Source organism: Hyaena hyaena, unplaced genomic scaffold (genome assembly GCF_003009895.1).
Source record: "Hyaena hyaena isolate Hyena2069 unplaced genomic scaffold, ASM300989v1 scaffold_0, whole genome shotgun sequence".
NCBI lineage: Eukaryota > Metazoa > Chordata > Mammalia > Carnivora > Hyaenidae > Hyaena > Hyaena hyaena.
Window position 1 is genome coordinate 14,373,953 of NW_024080632.1, and position 18,372 is coordinate 14,392,324.

The 18,372-nt window shown below is 47.6% G+C and overlaps 1 protein-coding gene and 1 long non-coding RNA gene across 2 annotated transcripts in view; one reads left to right on the plus strand and one right to left on the minus strand.

The window, feature by feature from the left end:
- Positions 1 to 7,923: 7,923 nt before the first annotated feature.
- ACACB (acetyl-CoA carboxylase beta) overlaps positions 7,924 to 18,372 on the plus strand; it is a 100,550-nt gene continuing 90,101 nt past the window's right edge. Inside the window, exon 1 of the mRNA XM_039240620.1 lies at positions 7,924 to 8,570. Within this exon, the coding sequence (XP_039096551.1) occupies positions 7,924 to 8,570 (647 nt within the window). The remainder of the gene's footprint in view (positions 8,571 to 18,372) is intronic.
- Positions 12,607 to 13,812, minus strand: LOC120237412. The gene is made up of 2 exons (XR_005529954.1): positions 13,372 to 13,812; positions 12,607 to 12,665 (listed from the first exon to the last, which is right to left on the minus strand). It is a non-coding gene; the product is annotated as an uncharacterized LOC120237412 (long non-coding RNA).

Consider the following 18,372-nt stretch of genomic DNA (forward strand, 5'->3'; position numbering starts at 1 on the left):
ATCAATTGTATAAGCAGTGACGTAGGCCTGAGTGCAGGCATGTGGCAAGCCAGGGGGAGGCAGCGCCGTGTACTGGCCAGCCTCAGAGAGCGTCGACGGCCTCCTAAGCAGCCGAGTCTGACTCAGGGGAGGGCTCACTCTGCACGGACCTTCATGAGCCGCTTGGGTCTGTGGGTGACACAGGAGGGCGCGCTGCATGGCTGACTTGGGTGAAAACTCGCCCGTGCTGGAGCGCTGCCTGCCCCGAACTCCTCCCCCATGGCCTGAAGCATGACACCAGTCTCCTGCTGAAAGGTGACACTCTATGGGTTGGGTTCCCTCAGTCACCCTGTGGGCGCCTGTCAGGACCCACACGAGAATGGAGCTGGTGGCCGTGGCCACAGTGGTGGTAAGTGGCAGCAAACACCTAGCTGCTCATCATCTTGGTGGGAGGGAAAATCCAAGCGTGGAACAGGATTGCTGCGTTAATGCTGGCGTTCTGCCCCCGTGGTGCCGCACAGACCTTGCCAGGTATGGTGTGTGTGGCAGGGGGAGAGAGCTGCTGGCAAACAGACCCCGACCCCTGCCTCCTCCACTCTTCATTTGGTTGCTGCCCGGTGCTCATAGGTGCCGAGCAGTCTCCTGCGTTCACTGTGGCCGGAGCCATGATTACTCTGACACCTGGCAGCTACTGCCTCGGTTTGGTTGGCAAGAAATAAAAATAGCTTTGGCTGTGCTCGGTTTTCGGGTCAGCTGGGCGACCTCAGTCAAGGGCAGCGGCTTGGCATGGTGTGGTCCCCAGAGGTTCCCTAGAGGGACTCCTCTGGCCTTTATTGTTTATGGACTCAAATCACCTGCACAGTGCTCTTCCTGGACCACTGTGCACGTCTGGCATCGTTTGTTTTCGTTTTGCTCTACTGCTCCATCTTCCGGGGACACAATCAGGTGCCCAGTTTTACAATTGTGTCCACATGCTGGACACCGTGCATTTTATGGGATTTATTTATGTTCACATTTCGTGGTAGGGCAGTGTGAAAGGTTTGGGTGTGGGGGCTGGATTTGATCGAAGTCACGGTCCTGAGCTTCTCTGAGCCCGTTTACTGAACTGTGAAATGGAAGTAAAAAGACAACAGCAATAATATTCATCACAATTGTTCTGGGTTGGAGGCGGGCACCCTATACTCGTGATGTTGTACATAGGTACAAATACTAGTACGTTTATTCATTTATTTTTATTGAAAAATTTTTTAATGTTTATTCATTTTTGAGACAGAGAGAGAGAGACAGAGTGTGAAGGGAAAGGGGCAGAGAGGGAGGGAGACACAGAATCTGAAGCAGGCTCTAGGCTCTGAGCTATCAGCACAGAGCCCAACGCGGGGCTCGAACCTATGAACCATGAGATCATGATCCGATCCGAAGTCAGGCGCTCAACCGACTGAGCCACCCAGGCGCCCCAATACTATTATGCTTATATATTATCCCAAGAGCAGATACATGCAGGTAGATGGTACAGGAATTAGTATCCCTACTTTACAGATGCGGAAGCAGAGGCCCAGAGTTTCCTCGGGAGCTTTCTCAAACAAAGGGTACGTAGGTTTTCCATGCAGGTAATACCTCTGCAAGGTAGGTTTGGGCTGTTAGATCCATGGCCTCCATCAGAAAAACAGCAAATCTCAAAGGATTTCCTGGGGTGGGGGCGAATTTCATCAGAGGTTCCAATTTAGAGCTTGGCAGCTCTGGGCACCATCCGTCAATCGCCCTCCACGCATGCACCTCCCCAGCTTGCCCATCTCCCCTGCCCTCCTCCCCTTCCCCTCTTCAGGCGCCCCCTGACCAGCCTTCCATCCACACTCCTTAACCAGTGACTCCTCCAAGCCAGCCAGCATGTCCTGAGCAGGCTCCCGGAGAGCCCGCAGGATACAAGACTTGCCTCCTTTGGTTTCCCAATGGAGGTCAATGTAAAGAATGCATTTTCTGGGTTCCTAAATCCCAAACCACTGCAGCATGGCTTTGCCCTGAGGCAGCTCTTCTGTTTTTTCAGCAGCAAATGAGGTGTTTTCTCTCTGGGGCAGGGAGATGCTAGCATTTCCATTTTATACACTTAACGCGTTCTTAGATCCCAGGGTTTCAAACACACACATTTCCAACATGCCTAAAGTTGGCCCCACTGGGCAGCTGAAGAGCTGCTGTAGACACACTGCTTGTATCCCTGGCATCCCTGATACCAAAGATGGAAGGTTCCAAATTCCAAATCAAAATTCCGGCTTGCCTCAAGCCATCATTTGGTGCTCAGTGTGGGTGCATGGATTTATCCTTCATTTCATGCACACTTTGGGGGTACCTGCTACGTCCCAAGCTGGGCACCAAGATCCTGAAATGAGTGACAGTGGGTCCATGTCTACAAGGCGTCCGAACGGGCCTGAGATCCCAGTCAATGCTGTTTCCATGCTGTGTTGTCTCTGTTTCCATGATGGAGGTCTCTGGGCTCTTCTAAGCCGTCACGCCCTCCTGCCTGGCAAGAGTGTAGGACTCTAACCTGTCGGGCCTGCAAAGGAAGCCAGAATAACCTCTGCAACAATTTTGGTGCTTCCATCTGCCAGTGACTGATTTCTAAATCTCTCCTAAGGGCATGAGTGAGCCAGCAGTTTCAGGACTCTGACCTTTCTTGCTGGTACTTTGTAAACTTTTCATGAGAACTTGCTCTGTGCAAGAGTGGAGTCCCCAGAAGGATCGCACCATCTAGAAGCGGGAGGGAGGGAGGGAGTAGACCTGGGGGGCTGGACCAGTGGTTGTCATCCGAGAGCAGTTTTGTACCCCAAGACATTTGGCAATGTCTGGAGACATTTTTAGTTGTCACAACTGAGGGAAGGGGGTGCTTATGGTGTCTAGCAGGTGAAGGCTCTGTACCCTACAATGCGTAAGATGGCCCCCACCATGGAACAGAGAATGTTCCAGCCCCGGAAGTCAATAGTGCCGTGTGGTTGGGGAGCCTTGGGGAGAAAGGGCATCAGAAAGCTGGGGGCTGCTGTGAATAGGCCCGAACCTCTATTTGTTTCAGTCCCTACTTTCAAGTTTTGTGGGGCGACATCTAGGGAGTGAAAGTACTGGGTCGTATAGCAGCTCTGTGTTCAACTTTTTGAGAAGCCACCAAATTGTTTTCCACAGTGGCCGCAACATTTTGCATTCCCCCCAGCAACATACAGAGGCTCCGCCATGGCCTCACCAACACCTTGCTGTTTTCTCCCCTCCCTCCTGCCTCCCTCCTTCCCTCCCTCCTCCCCTCGCTCTCTGTCTCTCTGATTGCAGCCAACCTTGTGTGTGTGTGGAGTGGTACTTTGCTTTGTTGATTTGCGTTTCCATAGCGACTAAGGGTATATATCTTTTCGTGAGCTGTTGGCCATTTGTATATCTTCTTTGGAGAAATGTCTCTTCATGTCCTGGGCTCATTTACAATCAGGTTGTCTGTCTTTTTGTTGTTGACTTATAAGACTTCTGGATAATGTTCATAGCAGTACTCTCCGCAATAGCTAAAACATGGAAAGAGCCTAAGTGTCCATCAACAGATGAATGGATCAAGAAGATGTGGTTTATCTATACCATGGAATACTACATGGCAATGAGAAACAATGACATCTGGCCATGTGTAGCAACATGGATGGACCTTGAGGGTGTTATGCTGAGCGAAATAAGTCAGGCAGAGAAGGACAAATATCATATGTTTGCACGTATAGGAGGATTAGGAGGAACTTGACGGAGGAACAAGGGGGAGAAGAAGGGCGGAAATGGTGGGGGAAAGGGAGAGAGGCAAACCATGAGAGACTCTTGAATGCTGACAAAAACTGAGGACTGATGGATGTGGGGGGAAAGGGGGGATGGGCATGGAGGAGGGCACTTTGGGGATGAGCACTGAGTGTTATGTGGAAACTAATTTGACAATAAATTATTTGTAAAAAAAAAAAAAAAGAATAGAGATTAAAAAAAAAAAAAAAAAGACTTCTGGATAATTTCCAGGCACTAAACTGTTAGCAAATATGTGATTCACAAATATTTTCTCCCACTTTGTATGCTGTCTTTTCACTTCCTTGATAGTGTTCTTTGATGCATAAACATGTTTAATTTGAATGAGGTCCAATTTATCTACCTTTGTTTTATGCTCATGCTTCTGGTGTCCCATTTGAGAATCCACTGCCAATTCCAAGCCCACCACAGTTGACTCCTATGTTCTCTTTAAAAAAATTTTTTGTGGTTTTAGTTCTATTTAGGTTGTTGACTCATTATGTTAATTTTTTGTATGCTCTGAGTTAGGAGTCCAACCTCATCAGTTGTCCCAGAACCGTATGTTGAAGAGGCTATTTTTCCCCCCTTGAATGGTCTTTTTTTTTTTTTTAAGTTTATTTTCTTTAGTAATCTCTATACCCAGCGTGGGACTTGAACTCATGACCCTGAGATCAAGAGTCTCATGCTCTTCTGACTGAGCCAGTGAGGCATCCCCCCAACCCTCACATTGAATGGTCTCAATATCTTCATAATAAAAATCTATGGGCCATAGATGTATGGGTTTATTTTGGGATGCTTAATTCTATTCCATTGATCTGTATGTCTGTTCTTTATGCCAGTGCCACACTGTTTTGACTATAGTTTTACAGTAAGTGAGTCCTGCAACTTTGTCCTTTTTCAAAGATTGCTTTGGCTATTGGGTCCCCTTGCAGCTCCATATGAATCTGTACATTGTTTCAGGTAGTATGGCCGTCTTAACAGTCAGAAGTCTTCCAATCCATGAACATGGGATGTCTTACATTTATTTAGATCTTCTTTCATTTCTTTCAGGAATGCTTTATACACCAACATTGACCAGGTCTTTCACCTCTTTGGTTAAATTTATTCCTAGATATTTTATCCTTTTGGATGTTATTATAAATGGAATTGTTTTCTTAATTTCCTTTTCAGATTGTTCATTGTTGGTGCACAGAAGCACAACTAATTTTTGCATATTGATCCTGTATCTTACAATTTTGCTTAATTTGTTTATTATTTCTATTAGGGTTTTGTGTGTGTGGATTCTTTTTCTTTTTAATTATTTTTTTAATCATATAGAGAGAGAGTGTACATGGGGGAGAGAAGCAGAGAGAGAGAGAGAGAGAGAGAGAATCTAAAGTAGGCTCCATGCTCAACAGAGAGCCCAATGCAGGGCTTGACCCCAGGGCCCTGGCATCATGACCTGAGCCAAAATCAAGAGTCAGCTGCTCAACCAACTGAGCCATTCAGGCGCCTCGTGTGTGTATGTGTGTGTGTGTGTGTGTGTGTGTGTGTGTGTGTGTGTATTCTTCAGGATTACCTATATACAGGCATCTCCTGCTTTCTAAAGTTCACATTATGGCACTTTGCTCTTGTGAAAGACCTACATTAGATCTATATCAGTGCCTGTTTTTGATAACTGGAGATCTGAAGAGGATTTCTGCTTTTGGGAAAAAAATTGAAAAGTGAAAATAGCATTCAGCATTTGGTTTGCAGGGAGCTGTTATAGGGCAATGAGTACCCAGATGAGTGAGAGTGGCACTGCCAGGCTCCTTTGGTGAGAACTACATCAGCACCTCAGCACCAAGCTACCGCAGCTTTGAAGCGTGTCTGTGAGCCTATGAGTTTTGTCTTGATTTATGTTGTGTATCTAACGGCAAGACATGTCCTGAGCTACCAGAAAAGCCTAAGAGAGGTTATTTTATGGGCCTGGGAATGCTCAAAAATGTTTTCTTATAAATTAATGGTAACTGCTTCTTTGCTTTATGTCATTACAACTTAAACAAGTTTTCATAGGAACCTCTCTACTTTTGGATGGTGGGGAAACGTGTATAGGATCATGTCATCTTATGATTAGAGATGATTTTAGGTCTTCCTTTTCCATCTGAATGGCTTTAATTTCTTCTTCTTGTCTAATTCCTTTGGCTAGGACCTTCAGTATAATCGCAAAATGGGAGAAATAGGTGAAAAGTGGGCATCCTTGTCTTGTTCCTGATCTTAGGGGGAAAGCTTCTTTCACCGTTGATTATATATTAGCTATAGGTTTTTCATAATGTGCCTTATTACGTTGAAGCTCCTTTCTATGCCTACTTTTCTGACTTTTTTTTTTAACCATGAAAATGTTTTGGATTTTTGTCAAATGCCTTTTTTTTTTTTTGGCGTTAATTGAAGTGATCATGTCGTTTTCCCCTCTGTTCTATGGATGTGGTTTGTTACATTGATTGACGCTGAGCCACCCTTGACTGCCTTTTCTATAAAAAGAAACTTGATGACCTTAAAAGGAAAAAAACCTCCTGACCCTGTGTGTTACCTGGAAAATACCCTTGACAACATTTCAGCTGTTTATGTTGCTCGAAGTGCATAAGAAGTACTGAGATCATGCAGTTCTGGGAAATCTTGAGAACTTTTCTACTTCCCTTAAGAACATAATATTGAAATGTAAAAAAAGACAAAAAGCCTTTTATTTATTTACTTATTTACTTATTTTTAATTTACTTTTTAAATGTATATCCAAGTTAGTTAGCACATGGTGCAACAATGATTTCAAGGGTAGTTTCCTTGAGCCCCTCCCCCATGTAGCCCATCCCGCCTCCCACAACCCCTCCAGCAACCCTCTGTTGGCTCTTCACATCTACAAGTCTCTTATGTGACAAAAGCCTTTAGATACTAAAGTGACATGTTTGAGGTTCGTGGGTCCGGCTTTTTTTTTTTTTTTTATGCTTCTACCGTATCCCTGTGGCAAAATTGGTTCCGAAATTCAAACATGTTCAGATCGTGCTTTTGTTTGTTGGCTTTTAAACAATCTTTACTTCAGAAAACAATGATCTACTCATTAATAGGGCGGAGTTAGCGTGGAGGGAAGAGGCCTGGGTTAGAAATGGGAATACCTGAGTTCGTGCACTCGACAAAATGAATTTTTGTGTCTTGTAAGCTCTCACTGCTTATTGGATGCTGTTCTAGACCGTGGAACAGAACAGACTCCCTTTGGTCTTGCTGGCTTTTCATTCAGTTATAGGCATACTCCAGGCCGGGTGCACTAGCACTAGGGAGGAAATAAGGCAAAGCGTCCTTCCTGCTTCCAGAACCATGGTGATGATTATGACAGTAATACAATGGTGATGGGGGAGTGATGATGAAGACAATGGTGACAGAAGTAACTGTCCCCTGACATCGATGAATTGGAATCTGTAAAGAGTCTTTTTTTTTTTTTTTAAAAGGGAACAGCTTTATTGAGATAATTCATATACCGTCTGGTTCATTCATGTACACTAAGTACTTCCGTTTCTAGTACATTCTCTACCGTCAGTTTTGGAACATTTTCAACCCTTGTACCCTTTAGCCCCATCGTATTAGCCCCAGGCAACAACTCATCTTTCTTTGTCTATGAATTTGCCTATTCTGGGCATATCAAATACACGGGCTCACACAACGTGGACTTTGGGGACTGGGTTCTTTCACTTGGTGTAGTGTTTTACGAGATGCATCCACGTTGTAACGTGTGTCTATGCTTCGCTCCTATTTTATGACCAGATAAGACTCCATTGTACAGCTGGATCACCTTCTGTTTACCCATTCTTCAGTTAATGGGCCTTTGGATTGTTTCTACTTTTTGGGTCTTAGGAATCTATAACAGGCATGATCTGTTTCTCTCTTACGTGCATGTTGATGATTTACGGTGAGCACGTGTTAGTGTACCTAAATTAGAGGGGGGAAACGGACATCCAGAGGCGTTCAGGAACATGCCCAGGACCACAGAGCGTGTTATCCACAGAACCACTCTGGCCACAGCCCTTCCTCTCTGGCCATTGTCAGCTGAATCCATAGAACGCTAGCTTGCCTCCTGCCCCCTGAGCCCCTTTAAGCTGGAAATATCTCCCATTATGTGGACTCTAAAAGGTCTTTCCTTTTTTTTCCTTACAGATTTTCTGAATGACCTTGCTTCTTTTTCTATCTTGTTTGATTTTCTCCTGTTTGACCTTTACCTGGTTAAAATTCTGGGGGGAAATGACAGACTCCAAGCAAGTCACCAAGAGTAAATCAGAAGAGAACTCTATCCCAAGCCAAGCGCCCTTTCCAGCCTCAGACAGCTCAGAGGAGCCACCACAGAAAAATGATGATGGTGGCCCTCTTCCAAAGATTCCTAACCAGGCTGAGTCAGCCTCTCACGGAGGTGCTGAAGGTCCCGATCAGCAAAGAACTTCCGGGCACCCCCCACACCAGAATCCCCCAGGAAACTCCCTTTCCTCTGATGATGCCGGCTCAGTACCCCAAGCCGATGGGACCGGGACCGAAGGCCTGAAGACCCCAGATATCAATGGCCTGTCATCTCCAGCCAAGCCCCAGAGTCATCGAGCCAGACCCCTCTCCAAGGAAGACGAGAAGCAAGAGCACATCAAGAGGCAGCTGATGACCAACTTTATCCTGGGCTCCTTTGATGACTACTCCTCTGATGAGGACCCCAGTTCTGGTTTGTTCCGTGAGTCTTCCCGGAAGAGCAGCCGGGCCAGCCTGGGGACTCTGTCTCTGGAGGCTGCTATGACTGTCGGCGAGCCGGAGAACCCCATCCCCACCATAAGGTAACGTGCCCTTTGTCCTCGTAACCTGGAGGCGCAGAGTTAGGGTGGGTTCTGCACCCTTCCCCCCCTCAGTCAAGCCATCAAGCTGATGCCCAGCTTCCGGGGTAGTTAAGGGAAATGCAGAAAACATAAGCGCCGCCTTCTTTCCTTCCTTTTAAAACCATTTGTTGAGCAGCTACTCCATGCCAGGAGACCATCTTTCTAGAAAGAACTTAGCCTAGTTGGGAAAACAACTCTGTGTGTGACTAGTTATAATTTAAGCTGAATGAGCTAGGGCTGATGAGCCGTGTGGGATGATGGGGGCTGGAGGGAGGGACCAGGTTCCCTGCGTCCTGAAGACATTTGTTTATTTTTCCCCGGTTCTTTCAACCATACCTTCCCCTTACGGATGCCTTCAAAGCAAAAACTCAGCGTGACCGCATCCAGCGGTCAGTGTCTAGCCTAGGTGTGCATTTGGTGGCTTTGTTTGTTTTGTTGTTGTTGTCTTTGAGCTTTGCCGCCTCCGTTCCCCAATTGCAAACAGAATACGGTAGTTCCAGGTAGAAAACTCGGGAAAGAGAGACAAGCGGAGAAAAGAAGAGAGCCACCAACCATGACCTGGCCAGGGCCTCTGCTTCCCTTCTGGTGCCCTTCCCCCCTTCCAGTCTGGTACAAAGAGCAGTTCTTGGTGTCAGAGCCAGAGCTGGTTCAGCCAGGGCTCTGCCACCCCCTGCTGCGTGACCTTGGGCATGGCATTCACCTCTCCTGGCCTCAGTTCCTCATCTGCCAAACATTGACCTGATTAAACGGCATAATGATTGTAAAGTATGCAGAGACTGGTACACAGTGTGTACTTAATAAGCAACAGATTCCTCTGCAGCACCTCCCTGTGGCTTGTCCTTTGTCCCAACACCCACTTCACCCACCTCTTTACAGTGTATATAAATTATCCATTGACCCCTTAGAACAACAGCACAAGGCTGGTGGTGGGTCCCCATTTTACAGATGAGAAAACCGGGGCTCAGATCTGTGGCATACCTTTCCCAAGGTCGCACAGCTGTGGAGGGGCAGAGCCGAGGTTCAAGGCCAGGTCCGTCAGGCTTCACGCTTGGTTCCGCCGAGCCCAGGGGTTGCCTCTCCAGAAAGTGCCAACATGCTCACTCTTCCCGACCGGTTCTTAGCCTTCATGTGGCAGTTTGGGCAGGGATTAGGGAAGAGCGGTTTACTGAGCAAATTCACCGAAATTGACATACACCAGAGACTATGTCAGAAGTGGTCGTCCACCCGGGGTTGGTAAGTGGTATCTGTGTAGGAGAGGCGGTGTGGCCTGTTTATCACAATAGCTCCAGCAGGAAGCAGGATGTTGCTGCTTTCAAGGAGAGTTCTAGCAGGAAGATGGGAAAAGTACAAATAATCAGGTACACTGATAAGATCATTTCTCAGCACGGCCAATGCCAGGAGGAAAGCAGGTATGAGAGAGGGAATGCCTGAGGGGATCTATTTTATTATTTTATTTATTTAAACATTGCTTAAATGTTTATTTTTGAGAGAGAGAGCATGAGTGAGGGAGGGGCAGAGAAAGAAGGAGACCCAGAATCTGAAGCAGGCTCCAGGCTCTGAGCTTCTGAGCTGCCAGCACAGAGCCTGATGTGGGGCTTAGACTCACGAACCATGAGATCATGACCTGAGCCGAAGTCGGATGTTTAACCGACTGAGCCAGGTCCCCCAAGGGGATCTATTTTAGAAAGAGATGGTCAGGTGGAGGGAGAGCCCTTAGAAGCAGCAGGCTGACAGAACCTTCTACCATGATGGAATGTTGTAGAATAGAATGTTCTAGAACTGTGCTGTCCGCTATAGTAGCCACGAGTCATGTGTGCCTTTTGAGATGGATGTGTGGCTGGTGTGACTGAGGAACTGAGTTTATTTATTTATTTGTTTATTTATTTATGTTGAGAGAGAGAGTGTGTGTGTGCTCAAGCAGAGGAGGGGCAGAGAGAGGGAGGGAAGGAGAGGATCCCAAGCAGACTCTGCACTGTCAGCACAGAGCCCGACTTGGGGCTCAAACTCACAAGCCGTTGAGATCATGACCTGAACGAAAATCAAGAGTCAGATGCTTAAATGAATGAGCCACCCAGGTGCCCCCTTAAGAACTAAGAAATTTAATTTTACTTGAAATTCACATAGCGTCATGTGGCTGCCAGCTCTTACACTAGCACAGATTGGCCCTAATGGGTAAGAAGGAGTCAACTGTGTGAATTGTTTCTACCCATGTTAACTAAAAACTTATCAAGACTGCAGGGCTGCCAAAACAGTAACATCTTTACCGTTATTATTCCCTCCTGAGGTTTGGAGTCCTGGCAAGTTGTGAAGATCGGATACACTGATGTTTCTAGGGTACGCAGCAAGAGCACACAGCACTCAGTAAACGGCGCGTTAAACTACGGAGCTGGGACAGATCTCCCAGCCATCCCTCACCGTCTTCCCACCCCATTTTTAAGGGAGCTTTGCTGGTTTGTGCTTAAATGACAGCTTTTCTGAGCTGGTGAATAAACAAAGGCAAAAGATACTCGCCTGTCTTTGAATCAGTGAGCAAATTAGGAAATGCATTTTCTGTGCTTGCATCTTCCTAGCATGGCAACTTAGCCAGGAGGCGCAGAGGGATCTGATCTTGGTGTTTTATAAACTGGGGGGTGCTGGGAGGTGCAGAGGCCCACAGTCGGGCACAGGGAGGACCAGTGTGCTGTGTGACCTTGAGTGGGGTCCCTTGCCCTCTCTGAACCTCCACTTCCTCATCCGTGGCAAGAGAAGGCTGGACCAGCCCCCCGACGTGTGACCCCTGGTCAGTGATCTCACTGGGCGCACGGTTCGTTTGCCCCTTAATCTATGTGCTTTCCAGAGCCTGGAATTTAGGATTTGCACCCAGGACAACTCAGATAGTCTTGCTGGTGCCTCCCAAGGCAGTGGCATTTCTGTGAGGAACATTTCCAGCTCTACTAGGGTCCCCAAGTTGGGAGCCTCCAATGGAGGGGACCGGCATGTGTCCTTTATTCCCAGCGAGCTGGGATGAGAACCCTGGGTGGAGGTGTCTTCAGGGAGTCCGGGCTCAGGCACCTGTGTGGTGCTCTGGTCTCAGGTGGTTGTTGAATGAAAAAGTGATGTCAGAACCTGCGTGTTCCAGCTGACCGGAAACATGACATCCACGTGACGCTGAGCGTTCTGTTATCCTCTTGCAGAGTTTTTGGCTTTGGTATTTCGTCATCTCTGGAAACTTCAGTCGCTTGGTGTTTGGCAGTCCCCCACCCCCGCCCCTGCCACCTCAACTTTTCTTCTGCATTTAATATGGTTCTATAATCCCCCGTTCCCTCCCATCTTCCTGGCCAGCAGGGGCCAGCTGAGATGATGGACCCAGTGACTTCGTGCTGTCTGTTCAAGTCCCTTCCTCGTCTCTTCCCTTTTGGGTGCATCTCAGGCCAGCTGTTGGGACCTGACTCTTCCTTGGACTTGGAAATAGGCCCCAAGTGGTGGAATTCCCACGCAACCCTTAGAAAACAAAGCTGGTGAGAACATTACATGGACAGTGCTCACATGCTGTGAAATGAAGGCTACAGGTAATCCCACTTTGCTCACCAAGTGGCAATGTGGTTCGTACGCAATGGGTCTGGGGTAAGAGGCCGGTTCAGAGCTGTCTCTTATTAGTTGGTTTGTTGCCCTAATACTCTACCTTGTGGGTACGTGTGTGGACTCAATGGGAGAGGACAGGTTCAGGATCACACAACCATAGTCCTGAAAATTAAAGTTATGACCCAGGGGGTGCCTGGGTGGCTCAGTCAGTTAAAGGTCCTGCTCTTGATTCTGGCTCAGGTCATGATCTTACGGTTCATGAGACGGAGCTCTACATCAAGCTCTGTGCTGAGTGTGGAGCCTGCTTAGGATTCTCTGTCTCTGTCTCTCTCAAAATAAATAAATAAATAAACTGAAAAAAAAATAAAGTTATGACCTGGAAGTTCATTAGTTGGTGGTGAACTCATTTAGCAGCAAAATCCACCTTGAATGGATGTCAAGTTATCTGTAGTCTTTATTTATCCCGTTTTGTGTGGATATTCATGCCTTCTGCTGCTGAAATAGTAACATGAAAACGTATAACATAAAGCTTCACAATCATCCCCCCCCAAAAGTTCCTAAATTCTAAAGCATATTGAGTCCTGGTAGTTCAGATGAGGCATTGTGGACACATGAATGTAATGTGCTTCGATTTCTGAGCAATTAGTAAGCACAGAAAATGTGGGTACTTAATGTGTGTGTGTGTGTGTGTGTATGTGTGTATGTGTGTGTGCATGTGTGTGTGGCTGGAAAGTCTGTAAGGAACGTGTCAGAATAGTTAATAATCATTGTCTTTATAAGGTACAGTTATGAGTCATTTAAATTTTCTTCTGTGTTTTCCAACTTCCTGCAGTAGATATTGTTATAACAAGCATTAACAATGTTTAATAATAAGACATTATAAAAAATATTGGGAGGAAAAGTGAACCAGTCACCCCACTTCCCAGATAAAAAGCTGAAGCCCTGAGTGGTTCAGGGGTCTATCAGCAGTCTCCCAGAGAGATCATCATAGGCCCTGAGCGCCATTCGAACCCGGACCCTCAGCAGGTGCAGGTCAGAAAGTGGTCTGTGAACTCCCGGTATTGATGCTTAACCTGGGCTCCGGCAAAGATGTCCCTACCCCCCTCCTAACCTTTCTTGGCAGCAGTGAGAAGAGTCGGAGGCAGGGCAGGCAATTCACAGGGCAGCCATTAACCTCTGTGACCTTGGGTATGTCACCTACCCTCTCAGGGGGCTGGACTGGATGCTCTGAGGTCCTTCGTGGCTCCAGCAGCCTTTGCTTTTGTTTCTTGGTGTGTGGAGGGGTGTGCAGGGGGCTGGAAGAGCGGGCGGAAGGCAGCTGGGGAAGGTTTGTTAATTTCGAACCACCTTCTCCCGGGCCAGTTACTGTGGATGGTGTGGGTACTCCTGGGTACACATAAGGACACACTCGGAGATGAAGCGGTCACGTGGAGAAGTTAAGGTGGGTCCCATCCATTCACGGGCTTGGGAGCATTCATCACCGCCCTACTGGCTGCCAGGCTCTGTGCCGGCACTGTGTGTGGGTGCTCGGATGGTGGGACCTGGCCCCTGCGCTCAGAGAGGCCAGGCTAGGAAGCAGCCTAAGAGGCCACCAGCCCAGAGAATTTCCCACAGTGGCCAATGGAGGGCTGGCACGCTGACTCCTCCATTGGGCTGTCAAGTGACCTGGGCTGAGCTTTTCACCTTCCTGTGTCTCTGCACCCTCCAGAATGAGGTCACAGTGCTGCCTACCTCACAGGGCCCATGCCACGCTTAGCAGGGTTACTGTGAGCCCGCGGTGCCACGGCACCGTCACTGTCACTGGGTGCCGAGCACAGTGATCACAGCAAGGGCTTCGGATCTCAGACCAGTCCTGTGAGCTCTCTGGGCTGCAATTTCCTTCTCCATCCAAGCGGGACGATGCTGGTGTCTACCTCCCCAGCGTGATGAGATCACGAGAGAGGAAGTGGCAGGTGTGGGCCGCCCAGGGGCTGCCTCGTGTGCTGGCAGCTGAATGGGCATCTTCCAAAGCTCTTGGCTGTGGCCATGGCCCTTCCCAGGCCCCTCCAGGAGTATATCCTTAAGGTACAGCAGCCTGTGTCTGCAGGGGAGGAGGTGGAGGGGGGCAGGTGAAGTGTCCCTGACAAAGCGGTGAAACAGAGCAGCGCACAGGTGCTGGGCCTTTCCCCAGCTGCTCACTTCCCTGCTGGGAGTGCTGAGTTCAAGTGAGGCTTCTCAAGGCAGACCGCAGACCCTGGGGAGGCGAGTGCTGGTCTGTGGGGTCTGGACTGCAGTGAAGGAACACCGCAGGCGAGCACCTGACAGCCGGGACCCTGCTGCTCTTCTGCCCCAGATAACACCCTGGGTGGGCTTGCTCGGGTATCTTCCAGATCCTTCCAGCTCATCGTCTCCCCTCCTCTGCTCCAAGGAGCGGGCAGGTCATAAAACTTCAAATTGTCTATAAATATTTGTTATTTGTCCCTCAATGACATGCCATGGATCTTTCAATAATGTTTTAATTTAAAACCCCAGTTTTCAACTCTTTTTAGCTCCAAGGATGTTTTCTGGGAGCTTCGGGGGAAGGGAGTCTCTGTGTTTGCATTGTTTCATTTGTGGACTGGATATTGAGGTTCAGAAGAGGCTGGCTATTGATATAGGATCCAGAGAGACTAATCATTTCTTTCTCTCTCTTAAGTATCTCTAACCTATTTTATTTTATTTTTTATATATTTTTTAAAGTTCACTTATTTTTTTATTATTAACATTTTTTAAATGTTTATTTCTGAGAGAGAGAGAGAGAGAGAGAGAGGCAGACAGAGTGCAAGCAGGGGAGGAGCAGAGAGAGAGGGAGACCCAAAATCCAAAGCAGGCTCCAGGCTCTGAGCTGTCAGCACAGAGCCCGATGCAGGGCTTGAACCCACAAATGGTGAGATTATGACCTGAGCCAAGGCCGGATGCTTAACTGACTGAGCCACCCAGGCACCCCTTAAGTTTATTTATTTTGAGAGACACAGTGAGAACAAGTGGGGTAGGGGCAGAGAGAGAGGGAGAGAGAGAGAGAGAGAAGGAGAGAGAGAGAATCTGAAGCAGGTTCTGCACTGTCAGCACAGAGCCCAACGTGGGCTCCATCTCACAAACTGTGAGATCATGACCTAAACCAAAATCAAGAGTCGGATGTTCAACAGACTGAGCCACCCAGGCGCCCCATCTGTATCCTAATTTAGAAAAATCTTTCACTTCTGCTCTATGCTTAATGTAACATTTCTTCCGTTACATATTGAAAGGGATTATTTTAAATTATTTTGTTAACGTTTATTTATTTTGGGGAGAGAGAGCTTGCACTTGCATGCAGGGGAGCAGGGGAGAGGCAGAGAGAGGGAGGGACAGAGGATCCAAAGCGGGCTCTGTGCTGTCAGCGGGGCTTGAACTCATGAACCGTGAGCTCATGACCTGAGCCGAAGTCAGACGCTTCACAGACTGAGTCACCCAGGTGCCCCAGGGATTATTTTATTTTTGTCTGAATGAGCGCACATTATATATGGAAGGTTTTACAGGTGACGTAGAGAGAGGAGGTTTGCTCAGGGGCACTGAGAGCACAGGGACAGGCTTGAGGCAGCTCACTGCTCAGGAATTTCCACTGGGCCACTGGTCCCTTGCACGTGGGTCATTTCTTGTTTTGTGTGTGTCATTTGCCATTGACGTGGCTCTTCCCTCTGCAATACCAACAAGTTAAATTTAGCCTCTGATGAGTCTGAGCAGAAGGGCTTGTAACACAAGACTGCATCTACAGCCAAGTTTGAACTGTCATCGAAATCACAGTGACAATTGTTTAAAGATGTTTACATAAAGGCGGTATTGTGCATACGGGTGTGTGTTATTCTTTCCTTCCAATCTTATCTTTCCTAATAAGGCAGGCAGAGAAAAAACCAAGTCACTATCACTCTGGTGAGATGCCAAGTGCAGACACTGAAGTGAAACCCCTTTCTTGAGAGCCCCCACGTAAAAGTGAGGTATGTTATGACATCTCTCGGGCTGTGTTAGCAGAGAAGTTAGCGTCCCACAGTGTTCAACAGGTGTTGGAGTTTTGTCCACAGAGAATAAAAATCCAGAGCAATGCAAGTCAGCTGATGCGAGTTCTTTCCCACCTGATCCTAACTGACTTTGGGTAGGGTAGGGGTGTTTTGAAATACTTTTGTTTCTGGATTTTAATTGTTTTCCCTATTTTGAGGGGGAATATATTAAATTTGGGTCATTTACAGGATGAACTCAGGAGCAGGTTGGTTTGAAACTTTAAAAAATAAATCAGCCTAAGGTGGGGTTTGTTTTGGAGGAAGACAAGGCCATGAAGAACCTTCTAGAAATTCTGAAGGACAGAATTTTGTTCACCTGTTTTATTTTTTTGAATCCCGTTGTTGAAACAGTTAATATATGGTTAGAGCACGGCTAACTGGTGCCCTCAGACAGGGCTGCTTACACAACTCCTAGGAGAGTTCATTGTTCGCATTGTGGCCATGTTGATAGCGCCTCCTGCAGGCGAGGCCCTAGCTGTGCCTCTCAGTGGGAACTCATTTGCAAACATTTGTGTTAGTTTTTGGCTTTTTGCTTGCTGTGAACACAGGCTACACTTATTATCATTGCAATGTTTTCTAGGCAGTGTTTTGGATTCTTTTTATTTATTAAAACTACTTGGAGAAGTATTCATTCTAAGTAGAATCGGTTTGCCTGGGTTCAAGCCTCCAGCTCTGTCACCCTTAAGAAATGTACATCTTTGGGTCATGTTTCTTTATCTGCATTATGGAAATAAAAACAATAGGATTGTTGGGGCACCGGGCGGGGGGTGCTCAGTGTAGTAAGCATCCCACTCTTGGTTTTTGCTCAGGTCAGGATCTCATGGTTCAGGAGTTTGAGCCCCACATCGGGCTCTGCATTGACAGCTCAGGGCCTGGTTGGGATTCTCTCTCTCCCTCTCTCTCTCCCCCCTCTCTCTCTGCTCCTACCCTGATCGTGTATTCTCTCTCTCTCAAAAATAAATAAACTTAAAATTAAAAAAAATTAAAAACAATAGGATCGCTATTAAATAAGATAAAAGCACAAAAGAGCACTCAGTGTATGTTGGTCTTACCAGAAAGCTTAAAAAAATGTATTTATTTGAATGTGGCTGACACACAATGTTATATTAGTTTCAAGTGTATGACAGTGATTAGACAAGTCTATATATGTTATGCTGTGCTCACAAGTGTAGCTACTATCTGTCACCATACATCACTACTACACTATCATTGACTATATTCCTTATGCTGTCCCTTTCATTCCGGTGACTGATTCATTCCATAGCCAGATGCCCGAAAGCAGCCTGTTTAGAGTTACAGGGCAGCCGGGGTCTTCTCTGTCTTGAAAGCACTCACTTTGTCAGGCGACCCATGCGGTCCAAAGTGTGTGATAGAAGCTCTCTGGGGGCAGAGGGACCTGGAGCAAACTTGTCCCTGGGAATAGAGGTGAAAGAATAAGCAAAACCAGGAACTTGGAAGCCAGAAGTTGACGTGATCTCAGGGGCCCTTACCAGTCTCTGCAGTGGTGACATTTGACTCATATTTTAAAATTTACTTATTCTGAGAGAGAGAGAGAGAGAGAGAGAGATATGAAAGAAAGAGAGAGAGAGAGAACGCAGAGGCGGGACAGAGAGAGGAGGAGAGAGGAGAGAGAAAATCCCAAGCAGGCTCCGCACTGTCAGCTCAGCCCGAGGGAGGGCTGCATCCCACTAACCCTGAGATCATGACCTGAGCCAAAGTCAAGAGTGAGGCTCTGAACCCAGACGCCCCTGACTTCTATTTTAAATAAATCAGATTTTCCACCACTTCCCTAGAGTGTGTATTCAAGCACATTACATGCTTGTGAGTTTTGCCCGGCTGCCAGTACCTAGGGGGTGCTATCCTGGGACCCTTCTACTCCGGGCAGGCGAGCTGGGGAAGAGAGTAGCCAAGAGGGGTTTTTTTGTTTTGTTTTGTTTTGTTTTTTACGTCTCCCGCCACTGTCTCCCCGCGCCCAAGGTCAGCTGCGGCTCCATGATTGGCCGGTGCGGGGGGCGGGACCTGGCCGGCGGGGCTGGGAGGCGGGGCCCGGCGAGGGGGCAGGACCCTTCTGGGAGGAGGGGTCCGTTTGGGGGCGGGGCCTGGGCGGGCGCGGCTGCCGGACACTTGCGCGCAGGACTCTTTTCGGGATGGAG